This window comes from Gracilinanus agilis, chromosome 4 (assembly GCF_016433145.1).
Source record: "Gracilinanus agilis isolate LMUSP501 chromosome 4, AgileGrace, whole genome shotgun sequence".
In the NCBI taxonomy this organism is placed as follows: Eukaryota; Metazoa; Chordata; class Mammalia; order Didelphimorphia; family Didelphidae; genus Gracilinanus; species Gracilinanus agilis.
The window spans coordinates 187343961-187363974 of record NC_058133.1 but is presented as its reverse complement, the minus strand read 5'-3'; the positions used below and the strand labels follow the sequence as shown (position 1 = coordinate 187363974).

The 20014-nt window shown below is 44.1% G+C and overlaps 1 protein-coding gene across 1 annotated transcript in view; it reads left to right on the top strand.

Moving 5' to 3' along the window:
- The window catches only part of ABCC3 (ATP binding cassette subfamily C member 3), a 94568-nt gene extending 76131 nt beyond the window's left edge, over window positions 1-18437 (top strand). Inside the window, exons 26-32 of the mRNA XM_044675080.1 lie at window positions 199-325; window positions 1386-1487; window positions 6665-6811; window positions 7068-7226; window positions 9735-9901; window positions 13655-13849; window positions 17634-18437. Of these exons, the coding sequence (XP_044531015.1) occupies window positions 199-325; window positions 1386-1487; window positions 6665-6811; window positions 7068-7226; window positions 9735-9901; window positions 13655-13849; window positions 17634-17742 (1006 nt within the window). The 3' untranslated portion in view covers window positions 17743-18437. The remainder of the gene's footprint in view (window positions 1-198; window positions 326-1385; window positions 1488-6664; window positions 6812-7067; window positions 7227-9734; window positions 9902-13654; window positions 13850-17633) is intronic.
- The last annotated feature ends 1577 nt before the right edge of the window (window positions 18438-20014 follow it).

Genomic DNA, 20014 nt, shown 5'->3' with positions numbered 1-20014 from the left:
TTACCCCTGGACCATCTCTGACTGTGGATCATCCCTAGTGCCATCTTGATTTTTGACTTCCCCATTTATGAATTATACCCCATCACCTCCAAACCATGGGCTTCCAATCCCACCATTACCCCTGGACCATCTCTGACTCTGGATCATCTCTAGTGCCATCTTGATTTTTGACTTCCCCATTTATGAATCCCTTCCTAGGTGGCTGGGGATCCGCGTGGAGTTTGTGGGTACCTGTGTCGTGCTTTTTGCTGCTCTTTTTGCTGTGATCAGCAGAGAAAGCTTAAATGCAGGATTAGTTGGCCTCTCTGTGTCCTATGCACTACAGGTGGGAGCATTCTTCAGTCCTATGGAGTTTCGGGGCACTAACAGCCACAGAACAAGGACTATAATATACCATCCATGCACACATACTGCCGCACATGCCACAGGTCCCAACCTTACCACGTGGACAGAATAACTTGCTGATACATAAGCACTTGCACCAAAAGTATACAATGTGGATGGACATACCTGCCTGTACTTGTACAGATAGGGCTTGCTTTATATAACAAATGTGCCATTGAAAGGGTCAGGGCAGGGGGCAGCTAAGTGGCTCAGTGGGGAGAGAGCCAGCTCTGGAGACAAGAGGTCTTGGGTTCAAATCTGACCTCACATACTTTCTAGCAATATGGCCCTGGGCAAGTCACTTAACTCCAATTGCCTAGCACTTATCGCTTTTGTGCCTTGAAACCAATACATAGTATTGATTCTAAGATGGAAGGCAAGAGTTTTTTAAAAAAAGAAAAGCTGAGGGCAAATGAAGTTTTTTTCAAGTGGATATTTTAAATGATTGACATATGCTTTCATTTTTGAGGAATCTTATTATGAATTCTTTGGTAAAGTAAAAATTTCTAATTGGTCTATGTCCAATCCAGATGATCAGGCAGTCTTTGTTTAAATCAGGGGATGCCTATATTTTGCTGTTGTGGTGGCGCATATTTTGTTGTTCAGTAGTTTCAGTCATGTCTGACTCTTCCTGACCCCATTTGGGGTTTTCTTGGCAAAGATCCTAGAGCAGTTTGTCATTTCCTTCTCCAGCTCATTTTACAGATGAGGAAACTGAGGCAAACAAGGTGAAGTGACTTGCCCAGGGTCACACAACTAGGAAATTTCTGAGGCCAGATTTGAACTCAGGTCTTCCTGATTCCAGATCTGGCACACTATTCACTGCACCAAGTAGCTCCCCATTTTAAGAGTTGTACATTGGTCTCTAGACTTACACATCAAGAGATATATTTACTTTCAGGTGTCTGTCATTGCTGGGAATTTGAAATAGGAAGGAGTCTGGGAAGGGGCTGGGATGTTTTTTAAGTCTGTTCTTCCACCTCACTACCTCTTTCCCTCAGGTCACGATGGCTCTTAACTGGATGGTCCGGATGGCATCAGACCTGGAAAGCAACATTGTGGCTGTGGAGAGAGTTAGAGAGTACTCTGAGACCAAGACTGAGGTGGGGGCTTTGAGCGGCTACACTCGATAAGGGACCCCAAGGCAATTGGCTTGAGTTCACAACTATCTCCCTAACTATTTCCCTATGTCCGAGGCTCTGTGCTACATGCCATGAGGTTAAACGAATTAGGTTTGGGGAAAAAAAAGAAAGGAATTAAAATCCTTATCTTCTTAAAATCAATACAAATACAAGTATCAGTTCCAAGGCAGACAAACAGTAAGAGCTAGGCAATGAGGATTAAGTGACTTGCCCAGGGTCACACAACCAGGAAGTATCTGGGACCAGAATTGAACCCAGGTCCTCCCCACTCTAGGTCTGGCACTCTGTAGTCACTGAGCCAGTTAAATGAAGTTGTACAAGAAGTTGTGGTCCCTGCCCCCAACGAGCTTACAGTTTAGTATGAGGGATAACGTGGCGAGTTTAATGCACGATTATTTATAATACAAAGTAGAATGGGATAAGTGCTGCTTAGATGATGCAGTCCTATAGGAATTAAGAGGAAAGAAGGCTTACTTTTGATTTGGGTGATCACTGAGGTGGTAGCATTTCAGATGGGCTTTGAAGGATGGCTGAAATTTCAATAGACAAAGCTGGAAAGGAGAGACATTACAAAGAAAGGAAACAGCACGATCAAAGATACTGAGGTGGGAAAGCCTCTTGAAGGCAGATGGAATGATAAGGAAAAGATGAATGGGATGGACCTTGTGAGGGGATCTGTCATCTGGGCAGGGCTTGGATGCGAAAAAGTGGTAGGGAGAAAAGTCAGAGGTTATGCATCTGAGAAACTAAGACGGTGGCAGTAACAGTTGTTGAAGTAGGAAGTCAAAGCTAATTGAAGTTGATGAAACAAAATATAGTAGGGTTTCATAGGAAGACTTTCCGTTAAGTTAAAGAAAAAGCAAACAATCTCTCAAGTAGAGAATGGAGGAGACATAACTTGGCCTCTAGTTGATAAGATGAAGATCTGGCAGTTTTTGTTACCCACAGCCTTAAGTTGTGAAAGACTTGAGTTCCTCAGAGACTAAAACACTGTTTTATCTACATTTTACATCTTCTTTTGTGCTTTGGGAAGGTCTCTGTACACAGCAAAGTGACAGATATTTGTTAAGTTGTATTGTAATGAGCCAACAATGTGACAAAGCAACAAACTTGTACCAAGGATGGCAACTTAGTATTATTGCTTTTTTGTATCAAAGGAATAGAATGCTAAGTGAGTGACTGAGTAAAGGAATAAATAAATGAATGAATGTAGCTAATAAAAGAAATCAAATCCACACACTTGAGGGGCACCTTTGTAGAAGTCAGTAGTGGGAAGTGACAATGCCATTGTATGCCACACCAGTTGGACCACTTCTGGAAAAATAATAGGTATATTCAAATATTTGAAGGATTTCTGTGGAAGAAAGAGTAGTACATTGTGTTCTCTGTGGCTCGGAGGACAAAAAGATGGAAATTATAAGAAAGCAAAGTTCAGTTCAGCCTAAGAACTCTCTAGTACTTACAATTATTTATTCATGGAAGAAGTTTAAGGAATTGAGTTCCTTTATGGGACTGGAGAAACTGGTTTTACTGGGGTGGGGCTGCTTTTCGTGCTATTGCTTCTCAGCCATAGGTGAGAGTTGAGTGAAAGGTGGACACCAAAGGGCTCCCCAAGACCTCACACCGGAAGAGCTAGTCTTTCCCAAGCACCCCAGACCTTCAAACCTGCCGGTGAAATTAGGGGAATATCTTCCCCAAACATATGAAGCCTTCTTCTGGCAGGATGAGAATAATTTGTTTCAAAAGCCATGAAGGTAGCTGAAATGAGCGTTGTGAAGTATTTAATGCTTAGTCAGACACTGAAGATGACAAGGCCATCTACTGCATCCAAGGCCAACGCCAGTCATCTTGATTTTTGTCTTGCCACTGGACTTCCTTTGATGACTCTGGAAGAGAGAGTGAGGCTAATGACTTTGTACAAATCTGCCTCACTTCAAACTAATTAACTCGAAAGTCAAGACATCACCCATAACCCAACATTAATCCTCTTCAACTATAAAAGCCAAACATCAACAAATTAGTATTCCTAAGACATTTCTGACCATATTATTCCTTTACTCAAAAATCAGTGGCTCCATTTTGCATCTCAGATAAAATATAAATTCATCAGTTTGGAATTTAAAAGTCCTGTAGTACTATCTGATTCCTACCTACCTTTATAGTCTTATTTAATGTTATTGGTCTTTCAATTTTTCATATTCCAGGCAACCTATGGCTCCCCAAAGCAAACATTCTATAACTGTATCTTTCTCTGTTATGCTGGTAGTAACCCTGTATTACATCTCCCATGCCCTCTTCATCTCTGGGTCTTGTAAAAAATAAAATGGATATAAAGGGATAGATTTAAAAATATTATGGTTTTAAAAGATTTATTGGTAGCCATTAGAAAAATGAAGCCACACCTTACGAGTCAGTTTAAAAGATTTGCGTCCTGTTACCTCCTCTCCCCATTCTGGCTCCGCTCCAAAATCAGTAAAGAGGAAGTGGGAGGAGTTTACAGCTAACCATAAAACAATAACGTGATCACCTAAACATGGAGGCGCAGGAGAGATTAAAGGGGATTTTGGGAAAACTAAGGACTTATGGGGGATGAAGTCCAAGATTCAAAAATCTCCATTTATACAGTTTAGAATCCCTAATTTTCTTCATTACATAAAGTATTTCCCGGTTCTTTCCCCCTATCCTTCTCAAGTCTGTTAGTTCTTTTTCATTCCTGAAATAGCCATAAATTTACTTATTAGTGTTACTATTGATGTGACATATCATAGCCTTCCAGTAGAATATAAGCTTCTCAAGGGTAGGAACTTACCTTTGTGTCTTCCTTATCTAGTATGGTGCCCAACACCTAGCAAACACTTTATAAATGTTGAAATGAAATTTTGAAAGACTTGAGAACTTGAAATAATGCAATGTCCAATTATGATTCTAGAAGCCCAATGATGACACATGCTATCCCCACCTCTTTGGGTGTCAAAATGGAGAATGAGATGTACCCTTTCTGGACCTAGCCAGTGGGGGAATTTATTTTTCTCGACTATGCCTATTTATTACAAAGGCTTTGTTTTTCTTTTTCTTTTTTCTAATGACAGGGTGGGAGGTCAAAGTGGGGGCAGGGGAGAAAAGAGGACTATTGAGGCATCATTTTTAAACAATTCAGGGAAGAACAAAAAAGAAACACAGACAAGCAGGATAGCTTAGAAGCTACAGGTTGAACTTATATACTTAAAAAGAAAAGAAAACTATCCAGGACAGAGAGTTGCAATTACATGTAGAATCTTCTTTTTCTTTCCTTATTTATATGGAAATGATCAATTTATTTGGTGTTTAAGTAAAAAATTTTTTTAAAAATTGAAGATAAAATATAGAGATCCTGCTCTATAACCAGAGACTTATCTGAGTGGCCTAGGGTGGTCGTTGGATGTAAAGAACGAAACAGATTGGAAGCCCGGCTTGTTAGCTCATAATGCTCCAAGGGATACTGGAGTCACCAATTTATTATAAAGGAAATTAAAGATCCCCTTCCCCCAAAAGCCCAAGAAAGTTTCCCACAGTTACAGAGAGCAGTATTTTTACTATAGTCAAAACAAAAGCCTTAGAAGCCTCCAGGTGTAGATAAAAAAACCTATGCTAAACTATCAACTATATGTGTTATCTTTAAGTGGAGCCTGGGACATCTTGTCAGGTCGGAAAGCCCCTGAAGTTCTTAGCCTTGATGGTATTAAACAATTTTTTTGAGCCTCATTATTTTACTTTAATTCTGGACAAAAAGCCCTGCCAAGGATTCGACCTTGGCTGTACTAGGCAGCTGCATTCTCGGTCAAAGGGGAACAATGTTAGCCCCCCTCCTGCTGGATATCTGAGAGCCTAAAGCTTTTTCAATAAGAGACTATAATGCATTTTAAAGGAAGGTGAGAATTATGAAAGGAATCAAAAGAGGAATCTCAGATTTTTATCTTAGATAGTCCATTCCGTCTTGAACCTGATAGGGAGAAAAGCCAATACATGGCTCTGCCAGTCTGTATTGATCTTTTGAGGGGGTCCAGATAAAAATATCTACTTGAGATTCTAATTTCTCTTAATAGCTCCCAACATAACCCCCTTCTCTTCAAAATAACATGATTTATTACACAGGAAAGCTTTGAATAATGAAAGAAGTTATAAGTTGGTTATAATCATCTGTTATAGTTGGATCTGATATGAATTACAGATCAAATTGTTTGTTTATGGCTCTCTACAATAAAAGAAATGAAAGAGGGGGTAGTAGAGAGAGTAAGGTCTAAAAGAGGAAGTGATGAAGGCCCAGTTGAGGGCTTAGACTTGGCATGGAGAAGAAACATTTTCTTCTTTAAAACAAGAATAAAGAAAACTGTTGAGGGTGAAAGGATATGGTGACAGGTAGAAAGATTAGAGGTCAGGGAACAAAATTCAAATGGGGCCCATAATAGACCAGGCACTGTGCTAAGTGCTTTCCAAATATTATCTCATTTGATCATCACAACAATCCTGAGGGAAGGTGCTATCTTTAGCTCCATTTTACGGTTGAGGAAACTGAGGCAAACAGAAGTTAAGTGACTTGCCCAGGGTTGTACAGCTAGATTTGATTCCACTGTACCAACTAGCTGCCTGGAATATCAAGTAGCCTGCACTGGATGGTCTCTGTCTTCCCAAAATAAGGTCATCTGGGAGGGAAATGCAAGAGAGTTTGGAGCAGCTGTTGTGGGGAAATGGGGATAGGAACTTACTTAATAAGAGATGCCTAAATGGATTTCCAAACAGCATTGAGGGTCCAGTTCAGACTGGAGAGCCTGAATTTATAGCAGCCTCAGTCAGCATTTTTTTTATAATTTCCCCCAGCAGCACTGCTGTAGAGCAGTAGAGCAGTCTGTGTTGTCGAGCAGGGGAATGGAACATTGAAGTATGTCAAGTCCAGTGGAAGGGTGAGGGAATGAGAAATTCTAGGATATTTGGGTTGCATTAAAGTGATGGTTTAGAAGGCATCCAGGCTGGGAAAGTCCAGCAAACCAGGGAGTGGCTGGTGCCCTGGGAAAGCAGCAAGGCATTGAGGGACCCCACGACCACACAAAGGTGCCTGCCTGCCATGGTCATCGCTGTCTCTCCCTCTCCCCATCTCTCCCCAGGCCCCATGGGTGATTGAGGGCAGCCGCCCACCCCCTGGTTGGCCCCATCAAGGAAAGGTGGAGTTTGTGAACTATTCGGTGCGTTATCGGGAAGGCTTGGAGCTGGTGCTGAAGAATTTGAGTCTGCAAGTGAAGGGTGGAGAAAAGGTAAGTGAGGTCTCTGGGCCTCGCACGATGCTGTTCTTAGTTGGATGCAGAGGACGTGCCACAAAAATTACGTAACACATCCCCTGTGGATGCCGCTTGGAAAAAGGTAATGCCTGTAGACTCAACACTCCTGCCCTGGTGGCTTTCTCTTCCCCTCTGCTAGTACCTCTGAGGCTCCTGGGGCACTCTCCTTGCCTTTACCCAGAACAGCATCATTCTCTCACCATTCTGCATCTCCTTCACACCCATCTCCCAGGTTGGCATCGTGGGCCGCACCGGGGCCGGCAAGTCATCCATGACCCTTTGTCTGTTTCGTATCCTGGAGGCAGCTCAAGGGGAGATCCGCATCGATGGAGTCAACATCGCAACCATCGGCCTTCATGACCTACGCTCCAAGCTGACCATCATCCCCCAGGTACAAGGCATCCTTCGTACCTGGGATCATGTTCTTTAACTGCTGGAAGACTGGGTAGACTTGACACCAACACATGATCATAGATTGTCTTTTCATTTCTAAAATTAGAAAAAAAAAAAAAAAGGAACCCTTAACTTCCATCTTAGAATTGATGCCAGTATTGGTTCTGAGGCAGAAGAATGATAAGAGCTAGGCAGTCGGGGTGAAGTGACTTGCCCAGAGTCACACAGCTAGAGGGTGTCTAAGGTCAGATTTGAATGATCATAGATTTGGTGACAGGAAGGATCTTAAGGTCCCTTATGTTACAGATGAAGAAACAGAGTTTGTATGGCTGACCCAAAGTCCTACGGCTAATAAGTGGCAGAATTGGGATTTAGACCCAGGTTTTTTCCAAAATCCAGTACATATTTCACATTTGGGGCAGGGCAGTGAGGTAGCACCATGGGTAGGGTATCCACTCTGGCATCAGGAAGACTTAGTTCAAATCTAACTTCAAACACGGTGACCCTGGGTAAGTCATTTCACCCTGTTTGCCTCAGTTTCCCCATCTGTCAAATGAGCTGGAGAAGGAAATGACAAACCACTCTAGAATCTTTGGTCTTCCCCAAAAAAAATCCCAAATGGGGTCACAAAGAATCCGGCACAAATGAAACCACTGAACAAATTTCACTGTTTTGTGCTGAGCTTAGACTCTGTAAGCTTAGGGCACTGACCACAGTCCAAGGGCCTGACCAATAACCCTTCTAATCTGTTCCTGCATTCACAGTTATTGGGTGTTGAGCAATCCCTGTAGCTTGTTCCTGAGGGGACGAAGCGATAGGAAGCTGCTGAAGGAGAAGGCTGAGGAACAAGAAGGGTGGATTTGGATGGCAGATAGGGCCCTGAGTCCTACTCAGAGGACTAAGGATCATGTTTACCGGGAAGAGGACTATGGGTCTCTCTACTTCCCTGTCACTCTGCCCAGGCAGTCTCTGTCTCTCCGCCTTACAGATTTAACATCTGTATAACTTTTTTGGTTCCCCTCTGGCTTTCCTGGGATTTGTTTTCTGCTGACTGGACATTTTGGAGCCAGATTAGGCGGCTTGTGGTTCCTGGTTAACAAGAAGACTTTCTGATTGGCAAGGGATGTTCCTGTTGGGGTTTATCGCAGCTGTGCAGGGTGTGGGGGGCCAGGATTCATTGGGAGATTTTCTGTTGGGCTGGCTGCTTTTTTTCAATTCTCAGAGGATGGGATTGCTCTGACCTCATTTACTCTCTCCTTCCCCCTGTCTTTGGCTCCTGTTTTGGTCTTAATGGGTCCCCAGATCTGCCATTATTTTTATGGCTAGCACAGTGTAATGAATAAAGTGTTAGAGACCTGGAGTCAGGGAGACCTAGGTTTGAATCTTGCCTTGGTCATGTATTAGCTGTGTGACCCTGGGCAAGTCACTGAACCTCTATTTGTCTTAATTTCTTCATCTGTAAAATAGCAATAATAATAGCACCTGTCTCTTAGGGTTGTTTTGAGGACCCAATTAGATAATATTGGTAAAGCACTTAGCAGTGTCTAGCATGTAGTTTTTTGTTTGTTCAAACCCAATTGGGATTTTCCTGGCAAAGATACTGGAATGGTTTGCCATTTCCTTCTCCAGTTCATTTTGCAGGTGAGGAAACTGAGGCAAACAGAGTTAAGTGACTTGGATAGAGGCACACAGCTAAGAAGTATCCAAGGCTGGATTTGAACCCTTCTTGCCTCCAGGTCTGACACTCTATCCGACAACCTACCTGCTCTGGCTGATATATAGTAGGCACATAATAAAAATAGTAGGGCAGGGGCAGCTGGGTAGCTCAGTGGATTGAGAGTCAGGCCTAGAGACGGGAGGTCCTAGGTTCAAATCCGGCCTCAGACATTTCCCAGCTGTGTGACCCTGGGCAAGTCACTTGGCCCCCATTTCCTACCCTTACCAATCTTCCACCTATAAGTCAATACACAGAAGTTAAGGATTTAAAATTAAAAAAAAAAAACAAAAACAAAACAAAACAAAAAAAAAAAATAGTAGGGCAACTAGATGGCAGTGTGCTAGTTCTAGAATCAGGAATACCTGAGTTTAAATCCAGCCTCAGATGCTTCCTAACTGTGTGCCTCTGTCCAAGTCACTTAACCCTGTTTACCTCAGTTTCCTCACCTGCAAAATGAGCTGGAGAAGGAAATGGCAAATCACTCCAGGATCTTTCCCAAGGATCCTAAATGGGGTCATGAAGAATTGAACACAACTGAAACAAACTGAACAACAAAAAATACCAATAAGCTTAATAAATCAAATAAGCTAACTAACCAAATAATTCAACTTCTCCAAGCCTCAGTTTCCTCATCTGTAAAATAGGGATGATGATAATAATAGCATCTACCTAGCAATTCCTTATGATGGTCAGAGGATAACAATGTGTGTAAAATACTTTGCAAACCTTAAAGGGCCATGTCAGCGTGAGTTATTATTGTTCCTCACTGATGTTCCTTTCTCCCCCCAGGACCCAGTCCTATTCTCAGGGACCCTTAGAATGAACCTGGATCCTTTCGGCAATTATTCTGAGGAGGAAATGTGGCAAGCCCTGGAACTCTCCAACCTGCACAAGTTTGTGAGCTCCCAACCAGAAGGCCTCGATTTTGAATGCTCGGAGGGTGGAGAGAACCTTAGGTAACAAAACTGAGGACCCTAGAACAAATAATCTGGAACCTTGATCCTCCAGGATTGAAACAGCTTTCCCTTCCCTCCTCCTCAAAGGCTTGATAAATTGCTCACCCCAATATGATTGTGATTACTTGCTCTCTCCCTCCATGTCTGTCCCTCAGTGGCAGGGGAAGGACCATGTTTGCCCAAGGCTATTTCAGAGTTTTAACCTTTTACCTTGATGGTAATGGGTTTGTTTGTTTGTTTGTTTTTAAACTTCTACCTTCTGCCTTAGAATCAATACTATGTATGTGTTTCCAAGGCAGAAGAGGGGGAAGGGCTAAGCAATGGGGGTTAAGTGACTTGTCCAGGGTCCCACAGCTAGAAAGTGTCTGAGGACAGATTTGAACCCAGGACCTCCCTTCTCTAGCACTGGCTCTCAATACACCGAGCTACCCAGCTGCCCCTTGGTCATGGGTTTTGAGCACTACCTGGGGGGACTTTCTGTGGGATCTGAGCTGAAAATCCTGGGTGAGGTGAGAAAGAGATAAAGTCAGCTAATAGGAAAGACTTCCTGATGGCCAGGGCATGACCCCAAGGGGTCAGTCTCTCCTGAAGACTTAGGAACATCTCAATATTTAAGTATATTAATGGAACAGCATATAGACTGGTAAGTAGGAAGACCCAAGTTTAAGTGCTGTCTCTAGTACTATTATCTTTGTTTTCATGAGCATGCCAGATCAGTTTTTTTTTTGTTTTTTTTTTTTGCTGTTCATTTGTTATAGTCATGTCTGACTCTTCGTGACCCCCTTTCTGGGGTTTTCTTGGCAAAGATACTGGAATGGTTTGCTATTTCCTTCTCCGACTCATTTGACAGATGAGGAAACTGAGGCAAACAGGGTTAAGCAACTTGCACAAGGAAATGTCTGAGGTCAGAATTCAACTTAGATCTTCCTGACTGTAGGAGCAATACTCTCTCTACTGTGCCATCTAGCTACCCTCATAATATCATATGGTAATATCAATGGTAATAACTATTCATTTTTATTTTCCACAATAGTCAAAGCCTGGCACGGAGGCTTGTGGCTAGATTAGAAAACCACTTGGGACTTCTTTCGTCATAGTATAAAAGGTTCTGGACTTCGAACCAGTAGAAATCTGGATTCAAATCCTGCTTTCCTTAAGTATCAGCTGGGTGACACATAGACAACTCATAACTCCTGGGAGAGTGTTTTCTCATTTGAAAGAAAGGCAGATTCTTTTTTTGGGGGGGGGGGAGGTGAGAGGGTAATCACAGAAGACCTTCAATACCAGTTGGAATACGGAGCTTCCAGGGACCTCCCTTTGCTAGTCCAGATTGTTGCCTCTTCTGCAACTTATTCTTCAAGTTGCCTGGGACCCAAGAGCTTAAATGACTCACTTGGGGTTGCATGGCCAGTCTGTGTCAGAGGCAGGACTCAAAATTAGGTTGACCTGACTCTAAGGCCAGCTCTGTCTCCATTATACCAATGCTACCTCTTACAAAATAGAGATAATAATACAGGTACCAAGCCCAGAGTTAAGAGGCTCCAGTATATGTATAACACTTTGTTTTGCTTCTAACCCTTACCTTCTGTCTTAGAATCACTACTAAGTATTGGTTCCAGGGCAGAAGAGCGGTAAGGGCTGGGCAATGGGGGTTAAGTGACTTGCCCAGGGTCACACAGCTAGGAAGTATAAGGTCATATTTGAACCCGGGACCTACCATCTCTAAGCCTGGCTCTCAATTCACTGAGCCAACCAGCTGCCCCCTCTAAAGCACTTCGAAAGCCAAGAAATCACCATTGAAACATCAGTTATATTGTGATCATTTTGTTCATAATAATTTTGTTCATAATTGTTCATAACTATATAATGTTACATTATGTTCATCATAATGTAACAATATATAGTGCCAGACACTATTTACTGTTTAATAATAATAATAATATTCTGAGATTACTCCATCTAGGGCTGCACTTAGGGCAGAGGCAACGAAGCATCTAGAACACTGGGCCTGAAATCAGTAAGATCTGAGTTCAAATCCAGCCTTAGGTATCTTGTGTGACCTTGGGCAAGGTGCAACCTCTCTTTTCTTAACTGTAAAATGGGTATATTGATGGCACCTACCTCTCAGGGTTGTTTTAAGGATAAAATAAGATATTTGTAAAGTGTTTAAAGCCAGTACCTTGGATATTTTGTGTGACCTTGAGCAAGTCATAGCTTCTGTTTCCTTAACTGTAAAATGGGTATATTAATAGCTCCTACCTCTGGGAAGGGGGAGAGGTGTTTTAAGGATTGGATGAGATATTTGTAAGGAGCTCAGCACAGTGCTTAACACAGGGTAGGCACTGTATAAAATGGTAGTGGTTATTGTTGTTGTTGTTGTTAATGCAGGTTGGAATAGTAACCCTGAGCTAATCCCCATCCCTCACCAAGTTTCCAGGGGAGATTTGAAGAAATCGGTGCTGTCCCTTTGAGATATCCCACCCTTTCAACTGAGATTCTAGATGCTGCAAATTCAGCTCAAGCCCTATGCCAGCCCTTCTCCATCTTCCACCTATAAATCAGCCCCATTCTGTACACAATTTGTCACTCCCTAGCCAAAATCTTCATTAGTTGGGGGTGAGGTCAGCCAGCAAAGAGAGGAGACTTGGCTCTCTTTCAAGTACTAATGACTCACCCAAGTCGAGAGACAGAAGAGAAATGTCCTCTTAGGCAGGCAGGCAGGGAAAGAGCCTCCTCTGGGACTGAGAGATGCTTCTTTCCTCCTCAGGCTTCAGAGTCCAAGGTCAAAGGTTGCTGTGGCCTAGTTTTCAGACAGATGGCCAGTCCTACCTTTATGTGTCCCCAGAGCACGGTGGCAGATCCAGAGTCCTGTGGTCTTACCCCTACAGCTGCCATATACGCTGTACACACACACAAAACAGAGCCACAGCTCCGATAAGCTTCTCCTTTTAGGCTATGATTTCAGGGACCTCGAGCCTTTCCTGACTCCCCAAATACGCTACAGATCTGGCAATGTATGCAATTTCTTTAAGAAGGGACCCAGTCTTCTTTCTATAGAAATGAAGCTTAACAAAAAACATCTAAGGCAGTTCACCTCCACTTGTTTTAGACGAAGCTGTAAATGACTTGACTAGGAAACCAGGCTTTCCCAGAAAGTAGGCTTTGATCGGAGAAAGGAGGGAATATGAAGGTAATCAATTAATCAATAGACATTTATTAAGTAATTCCTATGTGCCAGGCATTGTGCTAAGCATCAGGGAGGCAAAGACCAAAAGCAAAATAGTCCCTGACTGTCAAGGAGCTTAGATTCTAACGGGAAAAAGATGGATTTGTCCCAACAACAAACCTTCTGACTCCACAGTTTTGCTGAGGGTCACTATTAGCCACAGGAACACGACTTTCATATGGCTCCTTCCTTGTTATTGCCCCCTTTCGAATAGATGCTCCTTGAGAAGAGGGGTTGGTTTTTTCTCCTTTCTTTGGATCTCTAATCCTTAGGACAGTGCCTGACCCATAGCAAATGCTTGATAAAATGCTTGTTGGCTGACTTAATGACTGTTCCCAGGCCTCGACCAGCTTGAGTTGCAGGATCAAGTCGAGAGTAGGCAAGAATGGATGGGAGACTTATTGTTACTTGGGAAGTAAGCGGTCCAAGGGCCAGGACTTTGGATTATTGCACTGATATTGGGAACAGGGAAGGGGCTTGGCCAGAGGGGACTGGGCTATATCCTGACATGCTCTTTCTTTCCTCAGTGTGGGCCAGAGGCAGCTGGTGTGCCTAGCCAGGGCCCTGCTCCGGAAGACTCAAATTCTGGTGTTGGACGAGGCCACGGCGGCCATCGACCTGGAGACGGATGACCTCATCCAGGCCACCATCAGGACCCAGTTTGAGTCGTGTACGGTGTTGACCATCGCCCACAGGCTCAACACCATCATGGACTACACCAGGTGAGAGGCTCACGACAATATTTTAGATTAGGGAATTCTGATTTGGGCTTATTTTGAAGATTAATATTGAAGATTATATGAACAAATGAATGAATATTTGAAATTGAAAATATGAATAAAGGAATGAACAAGAAGGTTGTATTGAGTAAGGGCTTGGGGGTGGGGTGGAGAAGAGATTATTTTTTTAAGCCCTCACCTTTCATCTTAGAATTAATACTAAGTATCAGTTCCAAGGCAGAAGAACAGTAAGGGCTAGGAAATGGGGGTGAAGTGACTTGCTTAGGGTCACACAGCTAGGAAGATCTGAGGTCTGATTTGAACATGGGTCTTCCCAACTCCATACCTGGCTCTCCATGTACTGTCACCTACCTGCCCCAAGGTTGGATAGATTTTTTTTTTTTTTTACCAATTACACATAATAACAAATTTCTACATATGTTTTCTGAAGTCATCTAAATTATCTCCCTCCTTTCTTCCCTCCCCACTCCTGGAGCTGGCGGGCAATTTGGTCTGGGTTATATGGGTATTAGCATGAAAAACACAAGGGGGCAGGGTTAGATCTTAATGAGGGTTTCAGTTTGATATCATCATACCCACATCCATTTCTTGAGCACCAGTTACTACGTGTAAGGCCTGCAGGGAGGGAGCATAAAGAATTTATACAAAAATGCAGTCTCTGCCCTTAGAGAGTCTTCATTGTCTTTGGAATGATGGGACACATACATGAAAAGATAAATTACAGCGTAATGCACTTATTATGCTAAGTGGCCAATGAGTAATACAGGCAATAAGTAAGGTAGGAATTCAGAGGAAGCAGCAGTCATTGGGAAGGCTGAGTGGGTCTTGAGCTGGGCCTTGAGAAGTTAGTTAATTGGAGGGTGGTTGAAGAGGGATATACACACACACACACACACACACACACACACACACATGCGCGAGTGCGCATGTTAAAAAGCCTTAGGTGCTGGGGTAGTGAGGTGGCTCAGAGCCAGATCTGAAGATCAGAGATGCTGGGTTCAAATTTGACATCAGACACATTTTAGCTGTGTGACCCTAGGCAAGTCATTTAACCCCCATTTGCCTGAACCTTGTTCTTCTGTCTTAGTGATGTTACAAAAACAGAAAGTAAGGGTTAAAAAAAAAAAAAAGGTAACTCAGTACCCTATTCTATTACAACCCTTGGATTCACTGCCCTTTTCCCAACAATGAATGAATAAGCATTTAAATGATTGATTACTGTGTGCCAAGCTCTGAGTTAAGCACTGGAAATGCAAATGGAAAAACAATGACAGTATCTGCTCTCCAAAAGCTTACCAAGGCAGGGAGAGAACACATTTAAAAAAAAAAAAAAAAAAAAAAGGAGTGATGGACAGTGAGGGGCATTTTGGCCCAGAAAAGTTACAAAACCGGTGAGGCCAGAGGGGAAGACACTGACCCACCCTATCCAGGAACTCTGGCAGAGTATTGATCAGGGTTCTTAGTTCCAGACTTGGGAGTGGGTGGAGAAAGGTTACTACTGGGGAAAGAGGAGGAAGGAGAGAGACAGAGACAGAGATTGAGAGACAGAAGAGACATTCAGAGAAAGAGAGAGGGGGGGGAAGGGGGAGACAGAAGGGGGGAGAGAGACAAAGAGGAGAGAGTAGGAAAGAGAGAAGAGAGAGAGGAGGAGGAGGAGGAGGAAATGGCCACAGAGTGGGGAGGCATGGTAGGGAGGGACCCTCTGCCTTTGCCACTGCTTTCTGAGGTCCTTGAGGCCCAACTACTTTGCCTGGAAGACCCTAAGTCTTTCCCATCTGCCATAAAATAAAACCCTCCTTTATATGTTATCTCACTCAGAGTGTGAGCTCCCTGTGAACAGTGTCTGTCTCTCTTTTCTGTTTGTATCCCCAGCACTTAATCCAGTGTTTGGCATACTGTAAATGCTTAATAAATGCTTCCCCGTTACATTCTGGAAAGGAGAGGAGTGTGTGAGCCAGGGTTCAAAGGCAAGAATGTTCTGAGCCACTAGTTTGTTTGGATCTGAGGGTTCTTTTAGGAAGAGGATCAGATTGTTCTGGGCTTTCCCCAGAATGGAAGGCCATGATTCTTCATGCTCCATGGGTGGTGAATTTTGGGGGCCGGCAAAGGAACCCCAACACATGAGAAGTCCTTAACCAGCCAGGGCTGTAGATAAGGGAGTGCCTCTTAGCAGAAGCTAAGTGGTGGGATGCGCCTGTCGGCTAAGGCAGCTTCTTAAATGGCTCTGGTCAAAGGACCCTAGATTTGGAGCTGGAAGGAAGCAGAGAGAACATCTAATCTGACCTCATTTTACAGAGGAGGAAACTGAGGCCCAGGAAGGATTAAGGGGCTTGCCCGAGGTCACACAGGAAATGAATGGCAGAATCAAGAGTGACCAACATTCAGATATCATTTGAAAGCACTGGGCCCCTGAAACCTCTATCTCCTTTTGAGTCAAGGTGATGGTTGTTGGTGGTGGAGAGTGGGATCACCTATACAGTTCTTCCAGAGACTTAAAATAGCAGGGATATAGGGGTAGCTAGGTAACACAGTGGATAGAGCTCAGGGCCTGGAGTCAGGGGGATCTGAGTTCAAATGTGGCCTCTGGTGCCTCCTAGCTGTGTGACCTTGGACAAGTCACTTAACCTGGATTGCCTAGCCCTTCCCTCTCTTCTATCTTAGAATTGATACTGACAGAAAGTAAGGGTTTAAAAAAAAAAAATAACAGGGATGTGTTTCTGATTAAACAGGGAACCATAAACCATATTCAGATTCCTTCTCATCCTCCCATCCCCTGAAAGGAACAAAAGCCACAGCTCAGGATTCTCCTCCCCCAAAGAGAAACTCCTTTTCCTTCCTGTCCACCCCCACCCCCTAGCTCTTTCCTCTGGGACCCAAACTGCGGCCACAGGTGGACAGTGGCAGCAATCCCGAGTCCTGCCCGGCCCTTTGTCCCCGGGCAGCTTCTTTGCGAGCCAGGCTGTGCCATTCATGTGGCTGAGGCAGAACAAAGCTGGCTGGTAGCAGGGAGAAAAAGAGAATGCGGCAGGCGGGCTGGGAAGAGCAGCGGGAGCCGGGAGAGGCGGAGGGATCGCTCCCGGTGGGTGTTGGGGTGAACTTTGCCGCTGCCTGTGGGATCACAGCCACAACCTCCCCGTCTAGTTAGAAAGACGACCCCTGCGGGCGCCGTTGCACACATCGTCAGCCCGGCCTCCCGCTGCAGCCGGCCGGCCTCCCTCCCAGCGGGGAAGAAGAAACTGTTTGGGCTTCGTTAGCTTCGTTAGCGATCCCTCCGCCTTTGTGTGAGCCTTTAGAAAGCCAGCTCCAAAAGCAAAGCTGGGCTGGGGGTTTGCAGCTACCAACCCGGGCAGCCTCTCCCCGTCCCCTGTGGTACCATGTGACTGTTCTGAGAGGAGCTGGGCAGGGGGAGGACTCATTAGGGAAGATTGCAGCTGCTAAGCGGGCAGAGATGAATCGGCCTTGTGCTTTATCCCTGAAATCACCCCATTTACAGGGAAAGAAAAAGCTTTCTGATGCGCACATGCGCACAGGATGTGCCTCCTCCACACTGCTTTCTGTGAGGGGGGGGGGAATGGGGTATGGTGTCTTTTTTCCAGACCCGTGTGACCAAGCATCCGCTCCACGAGGGCAAGGGGGAGGGAGGGGAGATTTTTTAACCCCCTGGGATTTGGGGGGTGTCTGTGTGTGTGTGTGTGTGTGTGTGTGTGTGTGTGTGTGTGTATTTAGGCTAGGAATCTGCAGCTGACTTTTCCCTTCTCCGGTACAGGGTCCTGGTTCTGGACAAAGGGATGATAGCGGAATTTGATTCTCCAGCAAATCTCATCACGGCCAGAGGCATCTTCTATGGGATGGCGAAAGATGCTGGGCTTGCCTAAACTGACTCTACACGTTTTATTCTGGTTATCACTGGCGTTCTTTTGCAGGAGAAAATAACACAGAATGGACTTTTTTAAACACAATTTTTTAAAAAGAATATTGTGCAAAAATTTTCAGGACTTGGGAGCAAAAAGAGAACTTGATAGTTCATTTAATCCAATCCCCTTGTTTTAAAGGGAAGCAGTTTGGTACGGGAGAAAATGCCAGACTGGGAGTCAGAAGGTCCAGATCCTAACACTAGCTGGGGAATCTGTGGCAAGTCACTTCACCTGGAAATGGAGCCCAGGAATGACTTAGCCCCGGTGACAGAGCTTATCGACAATGCCAGAATTAGAATATGGGTCTCCTCATTCCCAGTCCTGTTTTTTTCCCCTAGTACCTCTCCTTCAAAATAAACATGTGTCAGGATGATAACCCTGAATGCCCCCAACCCAGCCTCAAACTTTTATTCTCATAATTTTTATACAAAAGTATTTTGAAATAAACCTAGAATGACAACTATGCATGCCCCAAAAACCTTTTTCCCCCTCATATTTTCTATACAAAAGTATTTAAAAATAAAATTTTTCTACTGGGAAGAACATTGAACCCAAAACCATGAGCTCAGGTAGCTAGTCCTACACTTCGGAATGATGATGTGAAGCTTTTAAGAACAGAGCACTGATGAAATAAAAGATATATGGTAGCCACTGTACTCGGGAGCTATTTATTTGGGATGGGGGGTGGTATAATGGTTCAAGACAGGGGCAAAGGGGTAGGGAGGTGGCTTGGATAGAGAACCTGGCTTGGAGACGAGATCCTAGGTTCAAATTTGGCCTCAGACACTTCCTGGCCGTGTGTCCCTGGGGAAATCACTTAACCCCCATTGCCTAGCCCTTACCACTCTTCTGCCTTGTAACCAATACTTAGTATCAATTCTAAGACAGAAGGTAAAGGTTAAAAAAAAAGGGGGGGGAGGGACCTACAAACACATCCACTTGATTGCAAATGTGTGGAAAATTAAAATACTGAAGCTTTTGGCTTACATGACTACCCAGCTCAAGAGCATCTGCTATCCTGTGCAGATTCTGGAAAAAGGTAAAGAACAAGGATCCTTTTAACTAGCTGAAACCTGGACTGCAAGGACTTGGGAAAACTTCTACCCCTGGGGAAAAACTGCCATAAGGATTCCTACAATCATCTTCTCAGGCCAGCCTGCTGCTCTCTTTTCACTGAGGTTGGGAGTTGAGGGGTGCTTTATCCATATGCTCCCCCCATAGGGCCAGAGAACAGAGTAGGCTCAGGTGATTCTGTCTGGCACTCTGTGAGGCCTCTATGTCCTTCCTTCTCATTTCTAGAAGCCAAAAATGTAGCACGGATGTGCCAATACCTCTACCTATATACAACCAAACAATTCCCGGTTGGTAAATAAGGTGCCAGGGCTGCAAATTAAATCCTAAATCTTTATTCGGAGGAATGAAAAAAGGTTTATCTTCTTTGGGGCAAAGTTCACCTCAAATACCTTGCATACCATGCACCTCTGTTGTTAAAGCTTAGTTGCTTTTGGGGGGAGATAGGGGGCCAGGGGAAGAGTCCTTGCCCTACATTGTATCTTCTTTGCTTCTGCGTTTGCTTTAATTTGCCTAGAGTGGGTTTGTAGCAGGTGTACAGATACCTTCTTTGCTCTAGTTTTTCCACATACTCTGGGTCAGAATCTCTGCTGCAGAACCATTTGTTAAAAGGTTAATCACGCTTTTTTTGGCAGGTTGCTTCTCTCCAGATCTTTATGGGCATGGGGCAGACTTCCATCCTTATGATAAAGCAAGTAGGAGAGCACACATGTCCAAATTATTCTGCCTCTTGACGGTGCTAAGAAAAGGTCTCAGTGATGCATTCTGATTTATTAGGCCAATTTGGAATGAGGCCTGCTTTGAGGCTCTGGCTTCCTTAAGCCAACATAAATTCTACATCTTTCTCAGGAAAAGACTTGAAGGTGTAAACTAGCACCTCCTTTTTTGTCCTTGGAGGCTTCTGGACTTGTACTGGTGCCATGACAGAAGCTGTCAGCCCAACTCAGTGTCTGTTCTGTGATGTAAATGGGGTTATCACAAAATTTGGTTCACCAGGAAAGGCCTTTATATCCCAAATGCTTGACTGCTCTGGGAAAATAAAGGCTCCTGTAGAAAGGACACTACCCAAATTTGCCATCTCTGGGTGACAATGACAACATGGCTACAGCAGAAGGAACAGGAATAGAATCTGTCTATTATTCCAAAGATTCTCTCTCCCTCT